Below are 26,424 nucleotides of genomic sequence, written 5' to 3' on the forward strand. Positions count from 1 at the left end.
TTCTTTTCTCTTTAAAATAAAAGAAAGCCCAACTCAGGAGGTCCCAGAATCCCCAAGTGTGACCTGACTCACAGGGCGGGTAGAGAGACACGCAGTATACTTCACAGATCTACAGAAAACATTACTAAAATTCATCTGGAACCAGAAGAGATCTAGAATAGCAAAAGCAATCCTGAGCAACAAAGGCAAGGCGGGAAGCATCACCATCCCTGACTTGAAATTATACTACAAAGCTACTGTGATAAAATCAGCATGGTACTGGCAAAAATGGGTCAATGGATCCAGGGGATCAGTGGAATAGACTAGAAGATGCAGACACAGCTACAAACACACTCAGCCACCTTGTCTTTGACAAAGGGACCATACATGTTCACTAGAGGAAAGATAGCCTCTTTAATAAATGGTGCTGGAAAAACTGGCTTTCCACATGCTAAAGACTAAAACTATAACCAGGTCTATCACCATTCACTTACCTAAAGTCAAAATAGATCAAAGATCTAAATATTAAAACAGAAACACTAAATCCATTAGAAGAGAAAGTAAGTAGAAATCTAGAAGACATAGGAGTAGGCAGATAGTTCATGAACAAAACCCAAACTGCATGGGAAATATTCAAAGAATCAACAACTGGGATCTCATCTTATTGAAAAGTTTTTGCACATCAAAAGAGATCATCACAGAGTAAAAAGAAAACCCATGAATTCGGAAGAAATTTTAGCTGACTGTCCCTCAGACAAAGGACTTCTATGTAGAACGTATAAAGAATTTTAAAAACCAGGCCCCCAAAATTCAAAGACCCAACCCCAAAAATGGGCATCTGAGATGAATACACACTTCTCTGATAAAGAAATATAAACAGCAAATAAATATATGAAAAATGTTCAACATCATTAGCCATTTGAGAAATGCAAATTAAAACAACACTGAGATTCTATCTCACCCCAGAAAGAATGGCTATCATCAAGAAATCAACCAATAACAAATGCTGGAGAGGCTGTGGGGAAAAGAAACCCATCTGCACTACTGATGGGAGTGCAGACTGGTGAAACCACTGTGGAAATCAGTATGAAGATTCCTCAAAAAACTAGGATTAGGGGTCCCATTCAACCAAACTATTCCCCTTCTGGATATTTTTCCAGAAGAACTGAAAACATCATACCATGGCGATATATGTGCACCCATGTTTATAGCACCACAATTTCCCATAGTTAAATTTTGGAAACAACCCAAATGCCCATCAACTGAGAAACAGATAAGAAAGATGTGGCATTTTTATACAATGGAGTATTACTCTGCTATAAAAAGAGATAATCTTGAGGCTTTCATAGGAAAATGGATGCAACTAGAGACCATACTCATAAGTGAAATAAATCAGACCCACATGTGTAAACATCGTATTGTCTCCCTAGTGTAAGAACCTGAAAAAGTAAATAAAACCCAAAAGGTACAATACATATTGTAAAAGGGAAAGAAGTTGCTCAAAGGGAAAGAAGAAGGGCTGAGAAGAAGGAGAAAAGAAAGAAGGAAAAAAATATGTATGGATATACAAGGATATCTGGGATAATGGTACTGCTGATGTCTATTGGTTTATTGAAAGGGATGTTAATGCTTAAATTTTCCTTTTTTCTGACCAGTTTTGCATGATTATATCTGGTAATGTGAACAACTAATTTGAAGACAACAGTATGCAATATAACAACCATTGTGGAACCTCTACTACCTTGATTAGTGAAACTCTGTATCATTTCTAATGTTTTTTATTATTTTTTATTCTCTTTAATTGTTTGATCAATCTTGCAATCCTACATCTGGTCATCTGAGCAACTTCATTGCAGATAACTATATGTAGGGGGCTGGGGATTTAGCTCAGCGGCACAGTGCCTGCCTGGCAAGCTCAAGGTCGTGAGTTTGATTCCTGGTACTGGAAAAAAACCAAAAAAAAAAAGATAACAATATGTAATATAACAACCATTGTTAACTCCCTGTCACCTTCCTTTGAAATTCTGTATCATTTTTATTGTTTTTGTGTTGGTTTTGTTTTTGTCTTGGTTGCTGTTGTTTTGTTTTCTTTTCTCTTTAAAATAAAAGAAAGCCCAACTCAGGAGGTCCCAGAATCCCCAAGTGTGACCTGACTCACAGGGCGGGTAGAGAGACACGCAGAAAGTAGCTGTGGGAAGTCACCCGTGGCCTTTTGGTGGCCCCCACGCTGGCCAGAGCTGTGTCAGACCCCGCAGCATCGGTGTCCCCTCAGGAGGAAGCTGGCAGTACAGGGCGGTGAGGATGAGCTCGGGAGTCCAGCTGGGCTGTCCAGGCGGCTGGGGCAGGAGAAGGATGGACAAGGATGGGGTGCTCTGTGCTGCAGTGTGCAGGAGTGGGCCATGTGTTGCCGGCAGCACCCCTGCAGTCAGTGAGAAATCCTCACTCTCCTCGGGCCCAGCATGCCTAGCTTTGGACCCAGGTGAGGGACGCTGACTAGGGACTGCTGCCCACGGCAGGACAGGACAGCTCCACCGGGGCCAGGGCGGCTCTCTACACGCCCACTACCACGTTCCTCTCTCACCAGCACAGCTGAGGCTGAGTGGACTCCTCCTGAAGCAGAGTCTCTGACACAGTGCCCCTTGGGGGAGCAGGTGCTGTGCAGTGAGACTCAGTGCTCGGGAAAGCCCTGTGCATGCAACCATTGCCTAGTGTGTGGAGGAGCTGTCTCACTGCCCTGGGTGATTCTCACACTTGTGTTCATTTTGGACGCATGTGTTCACCCCTCCTGTCTGCTCAGCACCTCAGAAGGCCGTGCGTCATGAAGGCACTGCTGGGTCTGGGCTGTGATGGGACACAGACGGGCAGGCTGGGCCTGGAGACCAGGCTCTGGGAGGAGGTGCTGTGGGCTGGAGGTGGAGCCGGTTCCTTCCTGGGCCACGTCAAAGGCCAGGGAAGGATGAGCAGCACCTTGTGAACGCAGGTGCCTCTGCTCAGCTTTGCTTCAACAGCTGCCAAGGCTGTTCACCAGGCACCTACGAGTGCCCTGCACTGGGCCAGGCTGGTGCCCTGGCCTGGGTCCTGTCACCCTGGGTGTGGAGGGACTGACGATGCCAAAGGAGCTGGGGCCTCCTGCATGGTGCGCCCTGGGGGCTGAGTTCCCCTGTGGGGTCAGGGCGTTCCAGGCCGCCTCCTGCAGTCCAACTCTCCCGCCATCTTCTTCTAAACAGGGAAAGTTGCTGAAGCCATGGGGCAGCGGTTGGTAGGCGTCACTCAGGGCTGGTGAGGTTGGTCAGTCTGCTGAAGCGAAGCAGTACCCAGCCATCCTCCTGGGTCTGTTATTTTCTTGATGACAGGGCTGAAACCATATGCCCAGTGATGACCCTGGGTGCAGGACAAGGACCCGGGAAACTCCTGTCCGTTTGCCAGTGTCATCCCAGGTCGGGGCACAGTCACCCCTCTCAGGTGGCGGATACAGCCACTGTCGTCGTCAGAGGAGGGCTGAGCGATGTGGGACGTCACTATCATGCTCTCCCTTCACAGTCACAGCCCCCACGGGGAGGGGCTTCCGGCTCAGGGACAAAGTCTGAGCCTGATGTGCCTGTGTGGAAAGGTGGTCTGGTCCTCCGACCACAGAGCCCAGCCTGCTGTCCCCTGTCCCAGCCTAGAAAGAGTGCCAGGTCATTCTGTGTGACCCCTGGTGGCCCCGCGGCTGCCCTGGGCCTCACCTGGGCCCTGTCCTGGGGACCGAGTTGGTGCTCACATGTAGGTGATAAGCACCCTGGAATTGGCTGAAAGGAAGCTCAGTCGTGTCAAAGTTGGGGAGCCCAGGAGCCAGGGTGAGAGACAGGCCTGCGTGGCTGCACGGAGAAGCCTTCAAGTCCATGGCCACCTTCAGCCCGTGGGACCAGAATTCACATCACTTTGAACGGTCTTTCACATCCACACAGGTGCCGCTGGGATGAACAAAATACGAATGGCCTTAGGAGCGCCACCACGGGTTCAGAGCTGCACTAGAGCGCCGTGCCTGCCACTTCTCAGGAAGAGGGCTTCTCCTGAAAACAAGAGTTGTGAAACCACATGCAGACCCCGCCTTTCCCAGTTGAGGATCAGAGGCCTGCACAGGGGGACGGACCAGTGTCCCATCCCACGGCCTGCTCAGGCCCTGCTGGGACAGCTCTGGAACTCTGTAAGTGGGTGGGAACCATCTTTCCAAGCAGGGAAATACTTCCATGGATTTCTTTTCTCCCAAAGTTATACATCTCTACTTTGTGAGGCCGAAAGCTTATAAAATTTGGAGGAATTTTCTTTGGAAAAAGGGTATGAGATGATGGCCATAAGCCGGGACTTGGAGATGCCCCCCAGGCCCCCCTTCCCAGCCTGTCGTGGGATCCGTCCTGGCCCCCGCAGCCCAGAGCTGGCCCCTCTTCCGCAGCAGACTCCCACAGGCACTCGGGTGCACACGCCAGCTCACTGCTTAGCTAATCCTGTGTACGTTGATTATCACTTCATTATCTCCCTCGATGAGGATCCTCTTGGACTCTCAATGCCTCCTCCACATCCACATGCAATTTGCAGTGCGGTGCAGAGCAGCGGGGATCGAGAGGCCGTGTTCAGCTGTGAGTCTCAAGAGCATGGGTCTTCCTTCCAGGGACAGCTCCGGCGGCAACAGTAGGGCTGCAGGAGCACATGAATGGTTGGCGGCATGAGCTGGCAGGTGGTGAAGGACAGGCAGGCATCTCGGGCCCACTGTCGCCCATTTGGGCATGAGGCCCCTGAATCAAAGGCTCCAGGGCCATAAGTCCCGGAAGCTTCTACAAGTGCCCTGGATAAAGATGAAGAGGATAGAAGAGAGAAGTGCAAACCCAGACCATGACACATCTCGGGAAGGCTGACATGCAGGCTCTGCTTTATTCCTCCCCTTGCCGTTCCTTACTCTACACCTTCTGTAACTAACATTAGTCTCAGTGCTCTAAAATCCAGTGACTTCCACGCCGTGCAGCTGCATGGAGACATCATTTTGCTGATGCTGGTTGCCAGTGGGCACCTGAGCCCTAAGGAGTCAGGGCTCCCTCACAGCAGGGCGGGTGGTGTCAAGGTTGAGTGCGCTCAGCCAGAGGGAGCCATGGAGCTACCCCACCTGTTAGGACCCAGCGTTGGACATTCCCTGCATCAGCTTCCGCTATGGCCAGGCTGCTCAGAATACAGGGCTGGCTTATGGGAAGGACGTCTCTAGTCGTGTGTTATCATCATCGAGGATGAGGTACTGTCCGTAGTTGTGCTGCTGTACTATACATGACTGGCACTGCAGGGGGCCTTCTACACTGGTGTCGCCATAGACAGGGAGCAGGCGCTGTACTACGACACTGTGGCAGTTATGACGTCACTGGGTGATAGGAACTTTCCAGCTCCGCTGTTACCTCGTGGGACCCCCGCACGCATGAATGCAGCCTGCCATGAACCAAAGCATTGTTAGGTGGTGCCTGGGTTGTTTATGAGTTCATCTCTGGAAGATGCTTCCGATGTTCTGTGCCTCCTCCAGGCAGCTATGCCCAACACATTCCCCAATTGTTCTGCCCCGGCTTCAGAGTGTGTGAACGTGGCACCCCGCGGCCCACAGCCTTGCCTTCTCTGGGAAACTGCATAGCCTGGGTTGGGGAGGAGACTCCGTGGCCCGCAGAGCTCCCTGGGCCTGGACGCTTAGGGCCAGACAGAGGTCTCTACAGTCCCCTCACCCTGAGCCACTGTCCCACTGTCTCTGCAGTAACCCAGGGGCATTTTCTTTTCTGCTTCTAGGGAAAGTCTGGGACTTTGCGCTCTCTCTGAAAAACCTTGAGTCTGGGATTCTTGGTGAACACTGAAGCAATGGGGACACGTCAGTGTGGGTGACCTGCGTCGGCGGAAGCAGGAATAAAGCGTGTGGCTGGCATGGACTGTGCTCAAAGCAGGAGAAGGGAATTCTGTGTCTCGCTGTCCCCCATGGTGGCTGTCTGGCTTCTAGCCACTCAGCACTAGACCCGCAGTGTGAGGAGGGAGAGATGAAGTAGACGTGTCCTCCCACAGCACCCCGAGTCAGCACGGGGCAGGGAATTGAGTGCACATGAGGGAACTCAGATTTGGGCTCCGCTGAGCATTTCATCTCCCCCCCCCCCCCCCCCGCCGCCCCATCTCACGCCAGAGGCCAGCGACGTCCGGGGAGCCTGTTGTGCCGGACGCATGTCCAGAAGCCCGGAGAACAGGCACAGATCTTTTCCACAGTCCCCACATAGCCACTTTCCTTCCTGTCCCATGTCTGGGCCACTTTCTGGGGTCTCCAGCCTGATGTCGGTGGTGGACTTTGCCGTCAGGCATCCCCAGGGGCTGCAGGCAGGATTCCCGTCCCAGCCTCCCCTCTCCCACCATGGCCCTGCAGCTGGGCAGCCCTTTTCGATAACCCAGGTCCAGGTCCTGAGCACTCCTGCTGAGCTCAGCAAGGCCCTGGGCACCAACTGCCCGTCTGGCCTGGGGTCCCACAGCGGGGTGCATGTCCCTGCAAGAGAGCTGTGGCAGGCCAGGGGACAAGCACTCTCTCCTGGGCTTCAGCCCCTTGCTGACCTGACACACCACAGGCAGGCAGCTCTGTCTCCCCGGCTCCCCTCCTCCCCGGCTGCGACCTGTGCTCCCCTCCTGTGGCTCACGATGTTTGCCGGAAGAACTCTGGGTGCTAGGGAGGGCAGCAAGGACTCTTCCACCCCGAGGTGCTCCGTGATCCATGCTGGAGTGTCGCAGTCACCTATGTGCTGAGGTGGTCTCACCCCGTGTCTCCACCTCAGCCAACAGGAAGAGGGAAAGAGGTGAACGTGGGACTGGTCACAGACCACCCTCCTTCCAGGAGCTGGGAAACCTTGCCTTTGCCCTGGAAGGCCATGTGCCCAGCCACAACTTTCACATTCTTCTACGAGCAGAACAAGAGTGCAGGTGCTGGAGGTCATCCCAGCTTCGCCATTCTTGTTCCAGTAAGAGCCTCCTGTAATGTCACTCAAATTTCCTGCAAATTTCTGTGTTTCCAGCCCCCACAATCCTTTGCGGTTTCGATGTGGATCGCTTGTGTACCGGCGTTGTTAGTGGAAGATAATTTTTTTTATTATAAACTTTGTCTCCGCCTACTATAGCATAGGGTTCACCATGTGTCCCGTACCCAGTCTTTCTTCAGTAAAGTTCTTTGAACCTCCAGTTCCTTAATTATGCAAGGAGGCTTAACACAGGCTTGTAGACACATCACTGTACCTCTGCAGTCACATGCAGTCACCCCTGTGGGTCTGCGCCCTCCTCCTCTCCGCATGGACGGCAATTATAGTGCCCGCAAGATCCACCCCCACCCCCCCACCCACCGTATGACCTCATCCCGAGCTAGCTCGCGCTTATATCTGCATGAACCTCGTGCCAAACAAGGTCACATGCACAGGTGATGTGAGCATTTCATCTCTCCTGGGGAACACAAAGTACCTGGGAGGGGAGCCTGTCATTTCTCTGTTGAAGAAGAACCCCTGCCCAGGATTTCATATGTGCGGATGAAACCCACTCTGTATGATTCCACATCCGATATTCATTTCACAGGATAGCGTGAATGTCTCTATGCAGTCATTTTTGGCTTCACGGTGCTTTTCAATTGACCAGCAAAGACGGTGTGCATCCGCGGTGTGCGCCATATCGTCCTGAGATGGGTGCGCATCGTGGGTGGCTAAACTGAGCTAATTAACACGTGCACCACTTTGGTGCTCTTTATGCAGAGAACCCGGCACCCTCCTCTGCCCACAGCTCTCCAGTGCATGGTTAGGTCAACCACAGCACCTGAGTGCCCGGCAGCCCGTGCCTTGCTCCTCCTGTCCAACAGAGACTCCACACCCCTCCCCTCCCCTAGGCTCCCACAGCCACCCACCCTCCATCCATCCCTGTGACGTCACATTCCCTCCATCCCACTTCCGGGTGAGAGTGTGTGGGACTTGTCTTTCTGTCCCAGGTTTGCTTCCCTTAGCATGGTGTCCTCGGAGCCCCTCCACGTGCTCGCAGTGACAGGGTTTCTTGCTCTTTTCTCTGGTCAAGTCATCTTTAACCAGTATGCACACCACAAAGCTACCTGCAGCCTCTGCAGGAGAGGAGTCTGGACCCTCCCAGCTGCCCTGCACATACGGACCCATGCCTAGAGCAGGGCCACCCGCACCTGTGTCCTCAGCACCCACGCACAGGGCATAGCCCAGTGATGCCTTCAAACCAGCCTGTGCCACCGAGAAGAAAGTGACAGAATGACGCTAGTGTCCGCCTCCTAATCTATGTCTGCCGCACAATCCAGAGATGCTAAGGTTCCCCTTGGCTGAGTCGTCCTCTATCATCTGGAGCCCAAGGGGCTCCTGTCCTGCCAGGTGTGTGCCTGGAACACAGGTTGGCATGGGCGAGCGGCACTACCATTCACAACTTGGCAAGAAATAGACACCGACTGAGCCTGTGCCTGCAGTGAGCCGTTGGGTACCTGGGGGTGTCTTCACAAAGCTCCTGGCGTGATGCTAACCTAGTCCCGCACACAGCAGGACGGTGAGGAAGACTCCTCAGTGATCTGGGCTTGCTTGAAAAGGTGAGCTGTTCATTCTGCTCTGAGGCAAGGGCTTGTGCAATTAATTCAGTGGATGAAATAGGGATCTTTTGCCTCTGTCTGCAAATCTCTGTTCCTAAACCACATTTGGTACGTGGCATTTAAGCAGCTGCCTCATTAAGCCAGGGATCTTGAAGAAAATGTTTGCAGAACAGGGACTCTCATAATGAATGCTGTGATGCCCGGTGTTGCTTGCCTGGTCGTTTCCCCCTTAGCTTCTTATACTTAATGATGTCCTTAATGAGTAACCGACACGCGGAAAAACAAAGACGCCAAGGAACAGTGTGTTCATGGACATGCAGGGGAAGGAGATTAAGCTATTCTTGTTTGATAGGGCCAGCCTTTCAGCGTGGTAGAACACCTTTGTATGTGCCACCGTGTCACTGTGGGGTGGGACGCGAAGGAGCTAACATTGCTCACACACACACACACACACACACACACACTTTGTCATCCCTGAACTCAGGCTGCATGTTCTGTTCCAAACTTTACATTCTGTGACGTGCACTGGTTGATTGTTTTCCTGCACCCAAATGCTCAGAATGGCAAGTGGAGCTTGGGCGTGGGACCCTGGCACTTTGCCCTCCTCCTGGTCACTTCTTACTATGCCAGTGGAGCAAGGATGAGGACATGTCCGTCTGCGTGCCATGTGTGACCCCTCGGTCTCAGGCGAGGGTGCTGGGTTCAAAGGGAAGAAACATACAAGTTGTCCCTTGGGAGTTTGCTGTGTTTCTTGTTTGTCTCCGTCCAACCTTCTTCATCCATGAAACCCGTGGCTGCCGGCCGTTTCTCTGCTATGGCTGGAAATTAACATTTTGCAAAGCAGGCGAGGTCCCTGAACGGACTCCACTGGGCCACACTCCATCCCCCACAACCCTCGGGCTCTGCTCCTTGGCACTGATTTCCTTACTGGAGAAGTGATTGAACAGAATCGTGGAAAATTGCATTCAAATGGTGCGTATTTTTCCAGCCGGCCATCTGCTGGTGTCTATTACTCACTGCTCCTGCCCGCGCTGTGGCAGATCAGGTGACTGTGTAAGTCACTTCTGAGTCACCTCATTCCAGGCTTGCGCCTGACAGTGCTGGAAAAGCACAGGCTCTGCAGACCAGCCTGCGGGGCTTGTCCTCCTCCCTGTGTGCCTCCACAGAGCTGCAAGCGCCCCGCAGGGGTGGGGTGGATCCAAGAGATCGAAGTGCTGCAGGTGGGAGATGTAATAGCAGCCTCCGGACCCCCTTCCACGTGTGGGGACTCAGGAACAGGCACTTAGTGGGGCTCAGGACTCGGAGCCCTCAAATCCACTGTTTGAGCACTGGGTCCAGGTTAGGATACCCTGGGGACGGAAGGTGGCCTGGCCCCGGCTTCCTGAGTCATCAGACTTTCCCACCTGGCGCTAGAAGCAGCAGCAGGGTGTTGCAGGCTGAGGTGCCCTGAGGGAGGGGTGTCAGATTCAGTTGTCATTCCTCCAGGGCTATCCAGGTCCCCAACATGAGGAAAAGGCAGCCTGTACCCCAGGCAGCCTCCTCTGGGTACATGGCCTCCTCTGCCAGGGCTGGGAAATGTGCTTGTGGCCAGAGACAAGGCCTGAGTCCTCGGAGGCCAAGGTGCTCCCACCTTCCCTCCCCTCTGTGGCCGTGTCCCCCCGGCCAGTGACCCCAGCTCCACTGCAGTCAGTTCTCTCCCCGCCCAGCAATGCACCGGTGCTGCTTCTCGAGTGTCCTCAGCCCCTCCTGCCCCTGCACTGTGGGGACGCAGACAGGATGTGGTCACCTGCCAGGGACCAGAGCCTCCTGTTGTGTAACTACAGGAATCACTGTTCCAAAAGCGGACCCCTGTAGGAGAGAAGCCCTTGAGCTCAGAGCCGTGGGCGTGAGGTCGGTGCTGGGAGTGTGACGAGCCTCACTCTGGGAGGCTAAGGCTGGAAGATCACAGATTCAAGCAGCCTTGGCAGCTTCATGACGCCACAAGACCCTGTCTCAAGACAAAATAAAAAATGAGCCAAGGAGTAGCTAAGTGCAAAGGTCCTGGGTTCAATCTCAGTACAAGAAAAATAACCACATGGTAGAATTTTCCTCCCTGGATCGTATTCCAAACACTTAGAAAAGCTATGTAGAGTGGACACTGAGGAGCCAGATGCTTATGGGAAGGGAAGAGGGAGTGGGTGTCCCTGGCGGGAACCTAAGAGAATCCCCATTCCTGTCTCTGTCCTTTCTAGGCTGGCGTGCTTCATATTCTGCCAGAGAGAATGGAACTTTGCCCTTCTTTCTCCTGATGTTTGTGTATTGGTTGGTTGGTTGGTTGGTTGGCTGGTTGGTTTGGTTCTGGTTCGGGGTTTTGCAGTACTGAGGGTGAAAGCCAGGGCCTCAGGCTTGCGAGGCAATCAAGCACTCCACCGTCTACTTCCTCTGCCCCGCATTGGGACATGGCCGGAGCACAGCTTGTCTGCAGAGCCCAGCACTCTGCAGGCCGCCTGTCCTTCTGGGCTGAGAGCTGGGCAGAGGGGCCTTTCCCATTAGGAGCTCTGGACATGCCAGCCACTATGCTGCTGCACAAGCTGACCTCCTCTGGTTGTGTGTTTAATATCACACACAAGTCACAGTCTACAACCATTCATCTTGAAAGGGCTCCTTAGCAGAGACAAGGTTTGAAGAAGCATGTCAGTTACAATAAGGAGAAATAGGAAATTAATCAAGTTATCCACTTAGAAAAGGGACCCCTTGGGCCCTGGGTACCAGGACTGGACTTGAGTTCAGCTGTCAGCCTCAGACCAGCGGAGGGAAGGTATCTGGGGCTCGGTGGGGCCGGCCAGGCCCTAGGGGATCAGGATGTACGCTGTGGCGTGGAGTCCCCTCCCCTGGTGAACTGTCCGCGTTGCTCTGCTTTGTTTCCCTAGAGGAGATCCTGAAGACCCACATCGCACACTGGTGGTCTCCAGACGGCACAAGGCTGGCCTACGCCACCATCAACGACTCCCGTGTACCCGTGATGGAGCTGCCGACCTACACGGGCTCAGCGTACCCGGTGGCGAAGCCCTATCACTACCCCAAGGTAGGCTGGCAGGGCAGGAGAAGAGCAGACAGCGTGTTTATGAGTGCGCAGCAAGCAGGAGAGGTTGTTTCTCATCACCTTGCACAAGTTCCATTGCCGCTGAGTTGAATGTGTTGGCAGGTTTGCTTCACTTTAAATAATTGAGCAATGATTAATCATTTGCCTAAGCTTCGCCAGAACCAAAATAAATACATCGCCCCGCTCACGACTCCAGATGACAAAATCTCACCCTGTCAGGAGAGCCCTTCTCCTTCCTGGACGTGGCTTCTGTGGAGTCAGAGGGATGCAGCCTGCCCCCAGCCTGGCCTGAGTGGGCAGCTGGTGCCTGGGTACTGCTGTGGTCTGGAAGTCTATTTCCCCTGATGTTGCTAGGCTGAGATCCCCACCCCAAGGTGGTGGCGTAGGGAGGCAGGGTTTTGGAGAGGTGACCAGGCCAGGAATGAGCAGCCCTCGTGACTGGTATTCGTGCCTTATCAAGAGGCCCCGGAGAGCTCTGTCCCTGCTGGGACCATGAGAGGACACAGTGAGAAGGTCCCATCTGTGAGGAGCAGGTTTGACCAACACCTGCTCTACCATCACCTTCACCGTGGACTTCTGTCCTCAGGATAGTGAAATGCACGTGCCTGATGCCATGGTGCCCAGCATTTGGCATTTCATTAGAGCAACCCAAGTGAATGGAGACAGTCCCATTCTGACCTAAAGAGCAGCACCGATCTAGTAGAGAAGGAACACCCAAACCCCACTTCGTTACCAAATCACGGTGTCCCCCCTCAAGGGAGCTGATGCTGAGTCCTCCACAGGCAGCTCAGCTGGAGGGCACGGATGTCCAGGAGCATGCGCACACAGAGCTTCCTGCCCGCTGGCCCCTCTAGATGGCCCCAAGGCCGCCAGGTCAATGAACATGAGCCCCTTGCTGCTGGACCCCCGTGCAACTAAGCCTCATCCTGCCGCTGGCCTCTGGAGCTGCCCTGTCCTCCACCAGGGAAACACAGCCCCCTCACCCGACAGTGCCGGGCACAGATGCACCACCTTCTGAGCCTTGTATGCCCCTGGCGCACCCACACCTGCCAGCCTTTGGCTGCTGCAAAAGAAGCTGTAATAAGGCTGAGATGAAGAGGTGATGGAGGGCCCCAGAGCCCAAGCCGGGAAGGTGTGCTGTGGGCTGCAGCTACCAGAACAACATGCACAGACCCTGCAGTTTACACAGCAGAAATTCACTTCCCACCCCTCAGGGGCTTCGGCCTGAGCGCAGGGCGTAGCTCTGGCTGATTCATTCCTGGCAAGGGTGCCCTGCTGGCTTGCACACCGTGGCTCACTGTGCCTTCTTCACACGGTGTAAGACAGAGCGCTCTGGTCCCTCCTACTCCTCGTACAAACGCTGATTCCATCACCAGCCCCAGCCCCCCAGCCGCCCCAGGGACCCTCTCCCGAACTGGACCACACGGAGGGTCAGGGCTTCAGCATGTGAATTTGAGGCAACACTGCAGTCCAAGGGGCTAATGTTGCAGACGTGCCCAGCAGCCCTTTGCTTACGTGGCCATTATCCATGGTGTGGGGGGACACATGTCCCCATGCAAAGTGGAGATACATGGGTCCCTGGAGGTCTCAGCCTGGTCTCTCCTTAGTCCCACCCTGAGTCCTTCTAGCTTTCAGCACACAGTGTGATGTAGCCCCACATTACCTGGCCGAGTGAGTCCAGGATTAGCGGGATGCCCAGTTAAAAAAAGGGTACCCGGCTAATCCTTCTGCATCCTCCCAAAACACACACACACACTCACAGACACACAAGCATGTAATTATCTGCCACTCATCAGCCTGCGCAGAGATGGACTGGTTTCCATGGTGACCCCTCCCACAGGAGTTCCTCAAATCTAGGAGTAACCACCTGGCATCTAGCGGGACCTTTTGATTTCCAGTGAACTCTGAGGCAGAGGCTCGTATTGTTCCAGGTTTCAGGATGTGAGGGTCTCACATTTTAATAGAAAGTCAACATACTTGGGAACAGAGTTCAAATCAGATCCTGGAGTGGGGAACCCACCTGGCTCTGGCTGATTTCCTCCCCGGTCCTGAGTGCTTTGTGCAGATCTGGAGGGAGGATGTCAGCCCAGCCCCAGGCCCCTGATGAGGAATTACCATGTCCTCCCCCTGCTCCATCCAGACCAGTGCTTGTTACCCCACGAGAGAGCAGCGGGCGCAGAACGGAGTACCGGCTCCTTGTCACAGGATTCTCTCCGCCCCATGCTGAGCTGTGACACTTTGATCAGTGTCCCCCACCGCTCCTTCTCACCCCTTAGACATCTTCTCCCCCTGGTGTAGCTCTTCTCTTCCCACCCACGTGGATCACCAAGGCCAGTGGAACTGCTCCATCAGCACGCAGAGCCGGTGGATGGGGTGGGAAGCAGCGGGGCTCCTGGGAAGGAAAAGAACTTCTCTGACAAATGCTTTTTCCCTCCTTAAAACAGATGCTCTGTCCTCCACCTCAGTTTCTCTCCCCAGCATTGAGCCCCAGGGCTGCTGGAGTCCCATGCGGGAGTCTTCCAGGGAAGAGCCGGCAAAGCTGTGATGCTCTGGCACAAGGCCACTGACTCTTGTCTCTGTCCCTTCCCTCCTCCGCAGGCAGGCAGTGAGAACCCCAGCATCTCCCTGCATGTCATCGGCCTCAATGGGCCCACCCACGACCTGGAGATGACACCACCGGATGACCCCCGGATGAGGTTGGTCCCCTCCCCTCTGGTAGGTCAGAAAAGAATCCCAGCACACGTCGTTTCCACGGCCTCTTCAGGGTCAGACTTGGTTTACTACTGACTCAAACATCTAAGAAATAGGTATATTTTCTAAAGTGCTCCTTGCTGGTGTATGATTCGGTTTTCTGGGGAAGGAATAAAACACAAACCAATCAATAAGTACTAGTGCTTCTTAGCTGGCACCAGGAGCACATAATCCCGAGGCTGGGCCGCCACACACCTGGCAGACCCTGGGTGACATCCACAGGGCGACCTGCTGCGGTCTGCTTCCCATGAAGGCAAACACAGCTCCTCTGTGAACGGAGCTCCACTTTTAGAGCAGCATTCCCGAGGGTTTCCGCTGCTGGCCAGCTCCTGCACTGGGTGCTCAGTCCTGTTTGAACGCTGCCACACGGGATAGCTTCAGTTGGTGGAACCGACCCACATTATTGGTATTATTTTCAACTTCTGGTTTGAGCAGATTTTTGGTTACAGTGGAACAGCTGAGTCGGATCTATTTAAGTGGTGTGATCTGAATGTCAGCTCAGCTTTGCTTCCCAAATCCGAGCAACTGGGCCTGGTTATACCACCCTGGCCCAGTTACGTCAACACTGAGCCTCTCTCTGTGAGGATGGATAGTGGGAGACTCGGAAAGGGAGGGATGTGGCTCCGGAATCATTTATAAATCTGTGATTCCGTAAATAGGGCTGTTTAGGTCAAGAATGACTCCTTCCGGGCTTAGCGCGTATCCAGCCCGCGTATGGTACACCGGAGACCTGGGCCTTTGTGACTCAGCCACAGAGCTCCCATGGTGAGAAGCTTCCTGAGGGACAGGAGCTGAGGTCCCGCTAGCTCAGGTCTGGCTCAGGACGGATGCTTGGCACTCTGAGTGACGTTTTCCTGCAGTGGAGCTGCTTGTCCTCATCCCGGCCCCAGGTGCTGCCCGGAAACTGGGCCCCAAAGAACCCAGTGAGGTGCTTTTGACTCTCATTTCTGCAGTGTAAACTGATGTCATGGTCCCCGAGGCGCAGACCAGGTGCAGAACCCCAGCGCTCTGTGAAGGGCTGGCTGCTTCCTTCCTGTCCCTGCCCTGAACTGTCCTCCTCCCTACAGAGGGCCCCAGGGAGCTCCTCATATGGGGGGCCCTAGGGAGCTGATGACCCTGGCCCCAGGCAGCTGCCCCTGCCCACCTGACAGCTGGTGCATCCAGGGCAGGCTGCCCCTGTTGCACACTGGCTTGGGGATGTTGAATCAACTTGGCTGCCGGGTCTTTCACTGCAGTAAAACACAGTTCAGACCGTGGCTTTGGTTTCTGTCCTGAAGATCGCCACGTTTCACTGTTTCCCTCGCAGCCCCAGCACTTCCCGCCTCCTGGGGCCTGGTCTAGCCAACTTGCTGAATTAATATGGAAAGTCACCTGGAAAATTCTCGCCATCTGTTTGAGTTAATTGGAAGTCTCATTTAGTCAATTTGGTGATGCTGTTTCCGCAGGCATGATTAGCTTCAAGGACAATGAAAAATTAGCCTCAGAGAGGACTCGAAGTTGGGTGCTGGGATTCAGGCCTTCCCCGTGTTCTCATCCCCTAAGGTCGGTGCAGTGTGCATTTCTCAAGCAACAGGAGTGATACACAGGTCTCACACCTACTGCTCCTCTGTCACACGTCCCTGAGATGGTTTTTAAAGTCAGCACAAATACATCAGAAAGCAGAAACGTAAAGCTGGCAGGGGAGGGTGCCCGTCCAGGCACTTAGGACCTGCCAATCGGGAGACTGCGCACTAAGACTTCAGTGGTGAGTGGAACAGGAGCTTAAGATGAAGGAGACTTTGAGCAAATCATTACAAGCCAGGACATACTCAGAGTGTGGCCGTGGCCGTGGCCATGTGAGCTGCAGAGGCCACCTCCCTGGAGACAACAGTGTCAGTTGAGGCCAGAGTTTCTCCACACGATGGGCCTGGCAAGGCTCCCTCTTGAGCTGCCCTGGGCACTGAGCAGCGCAGAGCCACCTCTGCCCTGTGCCCACCCGATCTACCCTCAGCAGAGAAGGCAGTTTTTGGTTTTTGAATATTTTGGATTCTCAGTTGACTGACTGTGGAAAGGGAAAGCTGGTGGATGTGAAGGGCTGACTCATTGCCCTTCCCGGCCCACCTAGAACGTAAAGCTGGCCGGGGAGGGTGCCCGTCCACGTGTGCCCGGCTGTCTCTAGTTCTGCAGGGGGCCTGGCACACAGTCCCAACTCCATACGTCTTTGCTGAATGAATTAATGAACCTAAACATTCACCACAGACAACTTGTTTCAAACTCTGAAAACAGATGTCTTCAGTGGCTCTGGTTCGTTTCTAAGAACAGAGCGTTTTAACTGCTTAGCCACTAACTTCTACCTGCCTCAAACAGAGACCACTAAAGGCACCGACGGGGAAAAGGCGAAACTCAGACACCTACTTTATGGGGCAGGGCCGGGGGTGTAAAAGACTGAGACTAAATGTGCCTTGAACATCGAGGAAGGGTGGGTGTTGGTGCAGTGATGCCTGAACGCCCGCTGCTCGGGGCCAGCCCAGCCCTCACGCTCAGGGGCCTCCGTGACACTGCAAATCAAGTCAGGGCTTTTGAGTTCCTTCCCTTGGGCCTCGGCTGCAGCACCTGGGAGATCGAGAGTTGGTGGCCTCTGCCATGGGGAGTTCACGGTCCAGAAAGCTGCAAGAGCTGCAGGCCCCTGGTCACAAAGAACCAGAGGGTTTTCAGGGCGAAGAAGCCTCTGGCAGGCAGCAGTGGGAAGTCTGTGGTGCAGTCCCACACATGCCTCGGATCCAGGAGGCCTTGACTGGGAAAACAACCGCAGTGTTGAAAGAGAAATGAGAATAGCGCCCCTGTGTGGCTGAGCCTAGCACCGGTGGGTAAAGGCAGAGGCCAAGACGCCTCCTTAGGCCAAGAACAGTTGCTTACAGGGAACCTGTGCAGGTGGAAAGAAAGGCGGGAGGGGATCACCACGCACCCTCCGTGCTGCGGCCCTCCAGTTTCACACTGCACGCAGCTGCGCTGATAAAGCAGACGTGCTGCCTGCACCGCTTTCCTCAGCCCTTCCGGAGCTGCTGAGCTGGGTGTTGAATTAAGACATAGCGGATACCGGGGTGTCATTCTGAAGACATGCTTCACAGTGCTCATACGCATTCTGCTCCCCACAAATATCCCGTTCAAGTGTAAACAGCTGCAGGCCCGGACTCTTGTCCTGACTGCCTGGCAACACCAGGCGGGAGCAGAATCGCGGAGCCCGAGAAAGACACGGCTCTGGCTCTGCACCGGGCACCCGAGCCCGTTGCTGGCTCACCACCCCCACCATCCACAGCCCCACAGGCAAGCCCAAAGCCTGTGCTCTGCGCGCCTCTTCCTGCCTTTATTTACTTTGATCACAAGTACCAAGGGCCTCGGAGCCGTTCAGAACTGCTCACAGCATCGTTGCTGGGCCTTGCAGGATGCGTGTCGCGTGTCACTCTGCTGTCTCCGCCTGGCTCCCCCTACCAGACCGCTGTCGAGGGTCTGTGCTGGCCCCTCTTTCCTCTGTGCCTGTGCAGACTCGGACCGTTTCTTGTTATGGGCTAAGCCTTTGCACGGATGACGTGGTGATAGAGGCGCGTGCGTTGTGCAGATGCAGACATAGTGCAGATGCAGGTGTAAATAGTGATGCTGATACTCGGGGATGTGGACATTGATATTTCTACAGACACAGGTATGAATGTACATGCATACATTTCCACAGATGTAAACATAGGTGCACATGGATGATGGTACAAATAAACATCATGACAGTTATACCTACAGATATGGATACGAACATAGAGACAGAGGCAGCTACAGCAACACAGCGCTGGCTCCCTCCCTATCTCCTTCCCAGCTACATGAGGGCCTCGCGGGCCCATCTGTGTATGTCCAGCACACAGCTTCTCAACGTACAAAGTGGCACTAGTGACTCTAGCGGACTGCCGGTCCCCTGGCAGCCCAGGACAGGCACGTGACATGCGGACTCGGGTATAAAAGTCAGCCTCTCCCAAGGTAACAACATACAGTGCGTTCGTTCACCCTTCCCACGAATGGAAGACGTCAGAGCAGTGGAGACATCCCGGGACAACACGGTCCCTGTACTTGGGGGCCTGGACCTCCTCCTTCTCCTCCTTCTCCACTGTCACCTCTGCCATCACCACCACTGCCTCCTTCACCGCCACCACCGCCACCACCACATCTGCCTCCTCTCCACTGCTTGCCTGAACCTTCTCCACCACCTCTGCCTCCACCTCCACCTCTAACCTGCCATGGGTCCCTTGGTGCTCAAACGTCCAGGGGCACGAATCTAGATGTTAGGGCCCACAGGCAGTGTCCCTCTCCTTCATCCTGCTTTCCTTCACTGGGGCGTGGCCTGTCAAGACAGTAGGTTCTTTCAAATGTCCTCCATGTCCCAAAGTGAAGCCAGGGGGAGCCACCCTCCTCCGCACATGCCCTCACCGGGGATGGAAGAGCAGAGGGGCCCAGCAGGCGCTGTGAGCCCTCGGCCACCGCAGGAACGGGATGGCTTGCGATCGGATGGTGTCAGCTCTGCTCTGAAGCGGGACTGCCGTAAGGGTCAGAGTAAGGGATGCCCGGCGGCCAGGGAGGGAGATGCACAGGGCAGTGGGGAGGATGGGAGCTGAGCAGCTGAGCCAGAGCCGGGAGCAGAGAGCTAAGGGGGCCACGTGGCAACCTGGCCTCCAAGGTTAAGGAAAGGGGGACGGTGCGGACACTGAGCAGCTGGCCAAGGGCCAGGCAGAGCCTGGTGCGGCCAAGGCAGATTGTGGTCGTGCTCAGCGAGTTGTAGCCGGAGGCGAAGGCACAGAGGACACGGTGCTCTGGGCTGTGGCAAGGTGCTCACCACAGAACCAGGTGGCCATTTGGTCTGCCCGAGCCCCACAGCCACCCTTCAGGAATGCCGGTGCAAGAGGAGGGCCCTGGTCCCCTGGTGCTGCAGGGCCTTTCTGGCTGTGAGTACATGAGGCTTAGCTCTTCCCTCCGGCACTGCACAGGCTCAGTGATGCCAGAATCAGGGCTGGCTGTCCGTGAGCCAGTACCTGGTGGAAGGAGCAGCTGCGGGCAGAGGGTCGTCCTGTCAGCTGGTGCTATGGCAGGAAGCAGCACAGTCCCAGGAGCTTCATTCCTGAGGCCCTTAACAGGGGCAGGCTGGGGTAGGGGAGCCAGGGGCTGGTGCAACTGGGTTGCTGTCCCGTTCTCTGTCCTGAAGGGTGAATGGGAGGTACAGTAACTGGGTCCCAGGGGTAGAGAGCTGCACGGACTGGGTCACCTCTGGGCTGTGACACTGAGCCGATGATGGAAGAAGAGCAAGGAGGAAGCCACCGAAGTTAGTACCCACCTTCTCCCTGTTTCTGTAACCCCCTGCCCGTACCCCCAGGGGGCAGGCAAAGCCTTCTCAGGCCACCCCTCCAGGTGGGCACTCCACCCAGATGGAGACAGTGGAAGAAACTGTAGGGGACAGCAACTCTTAGGGTATCATTTTAAGGCAGAATAATTCTAGTCTTAATGCAAGCCTCAAAATGTGTCTTGAGAAACATCCTGGAGGGGTTGTAAAGAGTTAACTTTGCAGTCCTTTGGAGAAGCCCTGGAACGCTTCTCCAAAGACAAAGAACACCAGGGCCTAGATAACTACCTATGACCCTGCCTGGCTTGTTTCATCCTTTCCCTGGCCCTAGATAAACATTGTAACCATAAAGGAAATGTATGGTTATCTAAAGGGGGACATACAGAACAGAGTACAGAAAGTATGTATCATTGTGGTTGGGCTCATGACCAGAGCCTGACCCAGTTACATGGCACAAGGAAAACAACCTGTAGGCAGGGCTACAACATTCCAGTCTGTTACCATGGAAACCAAAAATGTATATAAGCTAGGAACAAAGGCAGGCCCACACCCACTTCCCTGACTTGCAAGTCGGGATGAGAGGTGACCTGTCTAAATTAAAACTTTGTCTGTTCTCATAAAGTTCTTTGGTCTCTTGTGGAATACAACCCAAATTTTGCCATAACAAAACCTTCATGGACACCTAGAGAACATCCAGATATCCTGTAAGATTCCAGGAATTTATCCAGGAATGTCCAATCCATAATGTATGGACAGTGGGCAGGTGGACTGTGTGGATGGCTGGGTGGATGGAGGGTGACAGGGAGATGGATGAATAGATGGATGGTGGATGGATGGATGACTGGACAAAGGATGGGTGGATGGATGGATGGATGGGTAGATGGATGGATGGATGAATGGATGAACGGATTATGGTAGTTGGAGGATAAATAAGTGAAGGGGTAGCTGGGTGGAGAGGTGGATGGATAGGGAGATGATGGATGAGCAGATAGATGATAGGTGCATACTTGAAGATAGAAATGATGTATGGATGATGGGGTGGAGAGATGATGCGTTGATAGATGATGAATGAATAGATAAATGAAGGAATGGATAAATGATGGATAAAGGAATGAATAGATAGATAATGGGTGAAGGATGGATGGACAGATGGATGGATGGAAGGATGGATGGATAGATGGTTGGATGGATGGACGGATAGATGGATGGATGGGGGCTGTGAATGGATGAAGGATAGGTGGAGGATGAATGGATAGATAGACAGACGGATAGACAGATGGACAGACAGACAGACAGACAGACAGATGAACACATAGGTTCTGAGTGCATAGAAACAGATCTGCACAAGGGACACCATGGGTCTCCTCCCACCCCTCCGGTTCAAAGGATCCTTCTATGTACAAAGCATTTACATTGTTGACCAGGGACTGCATTCAGCAGCTCAGGTGTGCCCTCTGCGACACCTGCTCACACCTATTCCTCCAGCAGCCTGACGGCTGGCCCTGCACTACAGCCTGTCCCCAAGATGGACAGACGTGCTCTGTTCTTGTCCTGTTCCTACCTTGGAAGTGCAGTTCTGGGAATGCACGTGGAAGAGTAGCTGGCCTCCCAGTGATGGCTGCTCTGTTTTGTGAAGTGCATCCCATCTGTAGTTGAACCTATAGCTGCCCTGAGGGCAGAGCCCGGGAGGGGGTGCAGTGTCACAGGCCACGCTGGTGTTCTGTGACCTTGTGGTGTTCACAAGGCTGCCATCCCTCTATTCAGGCACTTTCAGAAATCTCTCTCGCAATATTTTTCTGTCCCAGCTCGATCCATGAAGTAAATATTGCTTTAAAAAAAAAGCTGAAGCTAATTGCAGGCTCCCCTTTCATTGCACAAACTGGCTTTGGCTCTCTTGGCCCCTGAGTGCCATGCGACTGGCAGAACCTTTGCCAGAGTTTGGAATACCGAGAAGTGACACGGCACACTTATCCTGGGGAGTTAATATTTCATGACGAACAAATGGACTGATAAAAAATTCATCTACGGCTGGCCAGCAGGAGCCACTGTACTCCGATGTGCAAGCGCCTTTGGCTGGGGATCCAGGAATGTGACAATATTTTCTCAGCCGGGCTGTTCTTCCACCACGCTCCTCCCGAGTGCTGGAAGCCAAGCTCGCGTCCTTCCAAGGCATGGCTAACCTGCTCCTCCGTCTCCTGCCAAGCAGTGAGCGCCCTGCAGCCGCGTCCACCCCCCACACACTAAGCCCCTGCTCCGTGCTCTTCGCATGAGGAAGTGCGCTTGTAAGCAAATGCAGAGCTTTAGAACAAAGAGTGCATTCACACCATTGCTTCCTGCTAATATTTTGTACCATGTTCTTTTTAAAACTCAATTTCGGTGATTATCACAACATCATCAGTTATTTTGTGAGACGAGCAGAACGCCTCGACGCCTCTCTCTGCCTCACCACTGCGCCGAGCCTCGTGATGCTGAGCTCTTCCAGCCAGGCCCAGCCCTGGCTTCTTCAGAGGTGGTTCTGCTTCGCACCTTGATCTCCCTCGCCTTGTTGCTAAATGTCTCCTTATTCTGAAGCACCCTGTATGATGCATCCAAAGCTGAATGGCGCTCAGGACCGTCTCCCTCCTCTCAGAGTGGTGGCCTAATCCTGAGCATACATGAGCTGGGATCCCTGAGGAATTAATCCTGACATTGCTGTCTCATCTCCAAGTTCCCCAAGATCGTGTGAGTCTGTAGCAAGGCCTGCGACTTGTGTTTCTAATGCCTCACCCAGCGCTACTGTTCTGGAGTCACCTTGGGAGCCATGGACATAGGTCACTAAGGATAGCCTGGAGACTGTTTCTGCCATGGCTTTCTCCCCCAGTGACACGGGCATTGGCTGATCTTGTGTCCAAGATGGTAGATGCTCAGTGTTGCACCAGGCAGGCCTGACCTCAGTGAGTGAGGGGGACTGATTGCCGCAGACCCAGGCCAGGCACAGGGACCAGTGGAGGCAGTGTGAGAGTCAGCATCCCATAGCTGGGACTCAGGGCCCAACACCCGCAATTTAAAAGTGGAGAGCTTTAATGTGGCTCATGGCTTTGAGGGGCTTAGTCCATGGTAAGATGGCTTCAAGGCAGGAGAATCTGGCAAGAGGGAGTGGAGGAACGGAGCAGGAGCACAGCTCTGGAGTGGAAGGAGAAAGGGACCGGACAGAGCACCCACGATCACTCCTGCATGACCCACCCAGACACACCCAGGAGCGTGCTCTGCTAACCTGTGAGGCCTTTTACTGCAGTAAAGTTGACTTAACAGGATCAGCAGTCACAAATGCCTTCTCCTGCCACCATCTCCGCCTCCCTTCCTGCAGAGACACCATGAAACAGTCTCAGTCATGTCACAGATGACTTATCCTTGTGAGGAACTGAACAGGAGCGGGGGAGAGGCAACTTCTAGGGGCTCACTGACTCTTGGTCGGCAGACACCCCAAGACTGGGCTGTAAGCATACCTGTGCCCATGGTACTTGCTCCCACCCACCAACCCTGGAAACCCCAGATGAGGATCTGTACCTCCTCTGGTGTAACCTGTCAGAACACTGCGTGGTTCATTTGCTGAGTTTTTTCTCCATATGGCATCCCTATAGATTCTCCCTCTAATCAGAACTTCTCAGTTCCCCCTTGAGAAATACTGGAACTCGGGGCGTAAGAACTGTGTAGATTCCCGTGGTTCCCAGCCTGGGGCTAGAGGGTGGTGCGTATTCTGCTCTACACTCTGTCCTCCACTTTCTGTGCAGAAGCTCCCAGCCTGCCTGCCCTGCGATCACTCAGAGGAGTGCTGAGAGTGGAGGGCCCAGGTCAGAATGCTGGAAAGGGATGAGTTGGCTCTCCTCCAAGGCCAGGGCTGGAGAAAGCCCTCCTGGCCCTGATCTCTCCAATCTCTAGTTGGGCAGTGATTCACTAGATGTCCTGGCATTGCCCTTGAGCTCAGCTTGGGCCCTGGGCTGTCTGCAGAGGAGAGTGCAGCGGAGCTGGCTGCTCATAGCCAGGGGCTGCATCCCGGCCTGGAGACCGGGCCTGGGGTGGACAATGCACATGACCACCTCTGCAGCGACCCCTCAGGAGGGCTGTGGCTAAAAGGCACACTCTGACCCTGCCATCCTCCAGGGCAGGGCCCTGTGAGGAGAAAGACTGGACCCAAGGCCACTGGCCTCCAGGATGCCCTGCCAGCTGGCTGCTGGAACACAGCCCATTTCTATAGAATCCAAAAATCAAATCCCTGAGCACTGAGCTCACCCAAGCCTGGAGCACTGTGGTGTAGATTTTCCAAGAGAGGAAATTTTTCTCCACAAAATCAAAGTGACTTACTGGGTGCTTTATTGTTTTTTCAAAAGAATAGAGAGAGAAGTGCATTTTATTTTCTCTAGAGGTTACCATTCTTAACCAAAATAATAGCCTCACAAGGGTATTAGTTTGCATTGTATTAACTATAGACAGGGATCCTCAGCTCCCTGACTTGTAAAATGAGTGTGTGGGCCCCGTGTCCTTCTCGCCAGGTCCTTTTCTGTCCCTGCCACCCGGCAACTTCCGTCATCCTGTGTTTAGTGAGAACACGTTGAGGGTGGAGGTGGGACGGGGGTTGGTGACACATTTACATCCATCCTGGAGCCAAAACTGAACCTTCCTTAGGTCTCCACGGCTTGATTCTAAAAAATTGGAAGCAATAAATTAATGTTAAATTATGTTAACATTATTTAACATCCATTCCATCACAATTAAGTAATTCTTTCTCGGGGTAGAGCTCATGAGTGCCCTGCGATTATGCTTCCTTTTGTTCCCCTTTCATTCTTCCTAGAATTTTTTTCCTTTTTTATTAGTACACGTTTGCAGTGTGCGTGATTGCCTTCATCGTGGGGAGCTGGTGCACGGACAGAACACGTCTTAGTTCTTCTTTCATCCCCTTCCCCTCCTCTCTCTTCCACTCCCTCTCTGGGTCTTCTTCCCATTTGTAAAAAAATCTATCTTCCTGTTTCTTCACATCTATCTTTTATTTTTCTGTTTAATTAATTTGAGCTTTAGATTTCTCATAGAAGAGAAACCATGTAATATTGAAGCTTTTGTGGCTGATTTATTTCACTAAATATTATGGTCTCAAGGTGCATGCATTTTCATTCAAATGACTGAAATGTGTCCTTCTTTGTGGCAGAATAGTACTCCACTGTATATAAATGCCACATTTCCCTTATCTATTCATCTGTTGGTCAACCTGTAGTTGAAAATTGTTTCTGATGCTTACGTGAACTATTCAATTATTCCACGTTGTCTCTCTTTTTAAAAATTCTACCAGATACTGTTATATTGCCCTTTTCCCCAAGTCTAGTACACTCTGTCTGACCCAGTTAGTCTTTATGTCCATGCCAGTGCCATATGGAGGGGCCTCCCCACACCCCCATTCCAGGTTGGAGCAAAGTTTCCCGGATCTCACACTGTTCTCTTTCTTGAGATGCTCCTGCTTTTGTCTGGGGCACATCCTTCAGACACTTTGCTAAGAAAGGAGTGTCAGGGTGAACTTTCTGGGTAAGAATGCTATGACTATAAGGCTCCCCTTTTTCTCAGACTTGTTCAAAAATTGAAATGTATGTAGAATTACAGTTTGTAAAATCATTATCCCTCAAAGTTTGGGAGTGGAGCTCCACTGCCTCTAGTGTGCGGTGCTGCTGCTGATAAACCTGATGTTAATCTGATCCTTGTTTCTTTGTAAATCACCTAGCTTTTCCTTCCAAGAACTTTTTAAATTTCAAGATGAAGTATCTAATTGTGGGATTCTTTTCATTCATCCACAGACTTTCAGTGGCTGCTCCTGCTCCATCTCCTTCCCCCGTCTCCTGTGCTGTTTGGCTGGAGCTCTGGGCCCAGGATCCCTCTGGGGTCAGCTTTGCAGACGTGTGGGTGTCACTTCCCCCGCCATGTTTACTCCTCGCTGCTCTCCACTGGCCCCCTGTCTTAGAGAAGTGTGTTGGGCTCTATCAGCTTCATTATTGTAGATATATACCTACTTAGTCCTTTATTGTCATTGCAGTTGGGTTTCTGGACAAAAATATAAGCAAACACGATCCATTTGCCAACTTAAATTGGAATCTTCCAGTGCTTTCTTTGTAAACTTCTTCTTATTTAAAAAATAATCTAGGTAATATAGAAAATAATAATTTTCCTCCTCCTACGCATAGGTAACACTGTGGGCAGTGATTAATTTTCCTTTTGATTTTTTTTTCACTAGCTATGTATACTTGTTCTTTATTTACTTTATTTTTTAATAATTAAGCCATTTTTCTGGCACCATTTGTTGCAGAAGTCTTCTTTGCCTGCAAGTTGGGACAACACCTTTATTAATGGGAAGCTCTCCTAGGAACTGCTCTATTCTTCTGCGCTGCTGTGCTATAAAGCTGCCCCGTGCTCTTCCCTCTAGAAGTGACTGATTGTTGTGGTGTTAAGGAGCCAGGTAGTTCTGCAACTGCATTATCTTATAGAAACTTTTTCTGCAAGTCCGCTTGCATTATTCTTCCTTTTAGAACCACCTTGGCTATTTGCTGTAGGCTTCTTCTTACATGTGAATGTTTTAAATTATTTTATTAGCTGCTCCCTCCAAAAGAAACCCATTGATTCTGCTGATTAACTGAATCCTTT

General features: G+C 52.9%; 1 protein-coding gene across 4 annotated transcripts in view; it reads left to right on the forward strand.

The window, feature by feature from the left end:
* Dpp6 (dipeptidyl-peptidase 6) overlaps positions 1-26,424 on the forward strand; it is an 842,230-nt gene that overhangs the window by 746,753 nt on the left and 69,053 nt on the right. For all 4 annotated transcript variants that reach the window (XM_005404852.2, XM_005404854.2, XM_005404855.2 and 1 more), the window contains exons 9-10: positions 11,494-11,648; positions 14,265-14,362. In XM_005404852.2, coding sequence (XP_005404909.1) covers positions 11,494-11,648; positions 14,265-14,362 — 253 coding nt within the window. The remainder of the gene's footprint in view (positions 1-11,493; positions 11,649-14,264; positions 14,363-26,424) is intronic.

Source organism: Chinchilla lanigera, unplaced genomic scaffold (assembly GCF_000276665.1).
Source record: "Chinchilla lanigera isolate Chin_1 unplaced genomic scaffold, ChiLan1.0 scaffold00090, whole genome shotgun sequence".
NCBI classification, from domain to species: domain Eukaryota; kingdom Metazoa; phylum Chordata; class Mammalia; order Rodentia; family Chinchillidae; genus Chinchilla; species Chinchilla lanigera.